This window comes from Elephantulus edwardii, unplaced genomic scaffold (assembly GCF_000299155.1).
Source record: "Elephantulus edwardii isolate Elephantulus edwardi_28Jun2011 unplaced genomic scaffold, EleEdw1.0 scaffold00100, whole genome shotgun sequence".
NCBI classification, from domain to species: domain Eukaryota; kingdom Metazoa; phylum Chordata; class Mammalia; order Macroscelidea; family Macroscelididae; genus Elephantulus; species Elephantulus edwardii.
In genome coordinates, this window is record NW_006399850.1 from 2,767,959 (window position 1) to 2,771,850 (window position 3,892).

The 3,892-nt window shown below is 52.3% G+C and overlaps 1 protein-coding gene across 1 annotated transcript in view; it reads right to left on the minus strand.

Annotated features, from left to right (window-relative positions):
- Positions 1-3,693: 3,693 nt before the first annotated feature.
- Positions 3,694-3,892, minus strand: part of LOC102859845 (thyroid transcription factor 1-like) — a 2,752-nt gene continuing 2,553 nt past the window's right edge. The window contains exon 4 of the mRNA XM_006891580.1: positions 3,694-3,886. Coding sequence (XP_006891642.1) covers positions 3,694-3,886 — 193 coding nt within the window. The remainder of the gene's footprint in view (positions 3,887-3,892) is intronic.

A 3,892-nucleotide genomic window follows, 5' to 3' on the forward strand; every position in this document is an offset into this window, starting at 1 on the left:
CAGCGTTTCTTGGGAAGCCTCGCGGTGTCCCGAGCTACATCCCACCTGGCCAGTCCCAGCCCCGGGAACCGCTGTCCCCGCTGGCTGCAGAGGCATCCTCTGCCCTCGCCATCCTCCTGGACCCGCTGTTCTCCCGTCGGAGACGCCGGCCCAGACCCTCTGCCCTCCTGCCCAGAACATCTCCCCTGAGCCAACCAAGAGGGGGCCCAGCCCGCAGAGAGGGCTGCGTTCCTGCTTCTCCGGCCTGAGCTCCGATTCCCAGGCCGGCGCGGGGGTGGGGAGCAGCTTTGGGATGCTAAACATCAAACAAGCCAAGCCTGGGGTTTCAGGCCCCGAAGCCACTAGAGCAGCTCTCCAGGACTCTCGAGAAAGCCCTCGTGTTTACACGGCGGGGTAGGGGGTGGGGAAGAGGAGGAAGGGGGAAGCTGTCTGTAAAATCTCCCCCACGCCCCACAGCCATCGGGGTTTGGGGATGGGGTTGGGGGGCCTTCAGCTTGGCTGGGGTTTAGGAAAGAGCTGCGCTGCCCCCACACATGGGGAATCTTCGGGTTCTTGGAGTATCCCCTCAAAGACTGACTTGGGTTTCTCACCCCCCAGGTCAAGACAGAACCGATTTGGGTCCAATAATGTGGACGTGGGAGGGTGGGGGAGGAGAATCCCGAGAAAGAAGAACGATTCCTAGAGGCTAGCCGGGAAGGGGGGGCGGTCCCAGGCTGCGAACCCCCCTCGCGCTGCACTCAGCGCGCACCTATTTCTCCATCAAGACGCCCCAAATTGAGTTACACGGCTGCTTTCTGCGGCTCGAGCCAACGCCCCTGGACAGGAGAGGGAACTGGTGGAACCCAGTAATTGACGGATGGCGAGCATTGGCTGAGGTCCTATTTGTTTCGGTTCCTGAGGCAGACCCTTCTGAATTCACCTTTTCCTGGGACAAGCAAGCTGACTTTAAACTAAGCCGACTCCAGACGGCGGCGGAGAGAAGGGCATATTTGTTAGAAACTCCTTTCAGTGTAAGGGTGAGAAGGCCTCTGAGGGCAGTAAAGTCCCCTCAAAGTGTGACAGCTCCCCCACCCAGGGCTGGGAAGCCACAGCGCGACCACCCCGCTCTCCCTGCCCCGCCTCTGCTGGGCCAAGACGAGTCGAGCCTCTCACACCCACCGAATTGAAGTGGCTACAGCCAGCCAAGCCGGAGTCCCCTTTTCTGTCCAGTCCGGCGGCCGGAGCTGGGTGCATTAGTCACCTGCGTTCCCAGGGTCAGCAACGTGGCTTCCCAACACAAAGCAAGTGCTCGGATTTTCGGGTGTTTTGTTTGCTTTCTAAAATGTGAGGTCTGCTGAAATTTCACCCATTCAGTTGGACACTCTCCACCCACCCACCCGTCCACCCTGGGAGCCTCTCTCAGTACTGAAGTCCAGCGCGCCCTCCCCCGTTTCTGAGCAAGAAAGCCTTCTTCAGTCCAAAGGCGCTGAAGGAGAAGGGTCCTCCACGAAACTAACAAGAATGCTACTGGCGGGTGGCGCGGGGTGTGTGTGTGTGTGTGTGTGTGTGTGTGTGTGTGTGTGTGTGTTAAGAATCTGAACCAGTTGACTAGACGTATGAGTCCCTACAAGGATTGGGAAGATCTATATAAAGAGAGAATGCCAAGGAGAGAATGAGAAAGGAGAAGAAAGGAAGATGGAACGGGGAAGCCAGGGAAGAAAAGTTGGCATTTCAGGTGAGAAGTCAGTGAGCCAAATATTAATGAATTCTCCAGGTTCAGAATTTGAATTTGTCCAGGCAAATACTTCCAGGTTTAAAAAAAAAAAAAAAGTTACTGGGATGTGCATCTGTAGGTAGGCCATCATGGACACCTTCCTTCTAGAAATTCATTGCACCTTTCTTTCAAAGATTTCTCCGGGATTTGACGGCAGGGTCCTCAGCCATCCAGGGATCACTACTCCTCACTCAGTCGGCCAATCGCTCTCCGCCACCCACCCTGCAATTCTAATAGTTACTCCAACTTTTCCATCCAGGACATATAAGAGCTGGGCTCCTTTCAGAGCGCAAAAAAGAAAGGGTCAAAGATGGTCATTCTTATTTTCTTTCTTTTTCTGCTGGGATATGGAGGAAAGTTTGTTGCGAGAAATATTTTGTAGGTCAGATATTGAAGCAAGTGGAACAAGAACAAATATCCAATCCCTCAAGTCCAGCCCAGGGCACCCCCAAATCCAAGGCTGAGCCCTACAGCGCCTGAAACAGAGCAGCTGGAGATCCGAGTCGGCCCTGAACACGTTTCAGTTACAAAGGAGAAACAGTACCTTGGAATGAGTTTCCCATCCACTTTAAAACAAACACACAAATAAAAATCAACCAATACCCCCTCACAACTAACACACATCAGAAAGAAAAGTTTGATTTCAAATTTACAGAAGTGATTTGTTAGGAAAAAGAAACGCTTCTTCGGGGTTATTTACAAAGGAATAGTCTGGATGGCTGTTTTCCAGTCCTTGGTTCAGCCGTGTGAGACCACACAATGGGCATTTCGGGGGTGTCTAGGAACAGAAGGGGGGCTCTGCAGAGAACTTTAGTCTTTCACTCTGTCTCCTGGTAGAAGGAGTTTATCTTTTCTCCCCTCTTGTTGCTGAATACCAGGTCCCCTCAAAGTTTAGTTGACTCAAATCTAAGGCTTCAACCAAAAGTCCCTCTTCCCACGGGACTAGTAGTTTGGCCTTCTTAGTTGATGCGGCCAGTTCCTAAACAATTTGATCTCATTGAGCCAAAGACGAGGTCCCTAACAGCAAACATAGAGAAAGACGTTTAAAATCAAACCAAAAGGAGGGTTTTTAATCAGAAAAAGAATCTTTTAAATTTGTATAATTTATTAGAAGCTTCTTAAGAACTATATTTAAGCAAATATCTACATAAGTTACAACAGAAAAAAAAAAAAAGACTGACGCCGCAAATACCAAACTGCCAAATAATATACACAGATTTGTCAATGCTCATAAAAAATGCGAGGGGCTAGGGCTGGGTCTGAGGACTGGGTTTCTTTTTTACAACAAAATATACAGATTGCTAAAAACTAGGTGTTTAGTCCCACTTTTGACAGCATTTTACAGCTACAAGTTCACATCAAACATGAAACACTTCTCCGCCGGGCCCTGGAGTCCTGGCCGAGCCTGGGCGGCAGACAGGGCGCGGGGAGAGGGGCCGCCTCCCTTTGTGTGGGTGACAAGTGGGTTCTGTCCAAGTCCTTCCACTCCCCAGGCCCTGTCCCTGCTGAAAAAGAAATGCTGGTATTTACAAGGAAGTCCATTTCGCTGGCAGAGTGCACCCAGACTGAAGTTTGTGATCTTTAAGTCCAGATCCAGGTCAGCGCAGAGCCCTCTCCAAATGGTGCTGCGCCCGGGCGTGGGAAACCCACTCCAATCACGTCAGAGACGCCCTAAGGCTGTTCTGTGTCCTTCTGTCCAAAGACTCCTTAAACAATTGGATTCTCTTGGTTGTTGCGTTTCTTTTAAAAAAAAAAATCAACAAACAAATTTTTTTTAAAAAAGCAAAAGACATCCAGCAGTTTGGCTTTTGTGGGGTTCCCCGCCTTGGTCTAAATGGGGGACAGGTTTTTAAGAAAAGTCGAAGCGCGTGGAGCAGCAGGAGGACGGTGGTCCGTGAGGCGACAGGCTGGACCGCGGAGGCAACGCGAGGGGCGCCCTCTCACCAGGTCCGACCGTACAGTAAGGTGGAGCAGGACATGGTGCCGTAGTCCGAGCCCGAGGAGTTCAGGTGGGACAGGCTGGACACCTGGCCCTGCAGCGCCGCGGGGCTGGCGGCGTGGTGCGCCAGGTCCGGGGACTGGCCCGCGCTGCCTGGCTGGTGGCCGGGGTGTGCGCCCAGGCCCGGGCCGCCGCTGCTC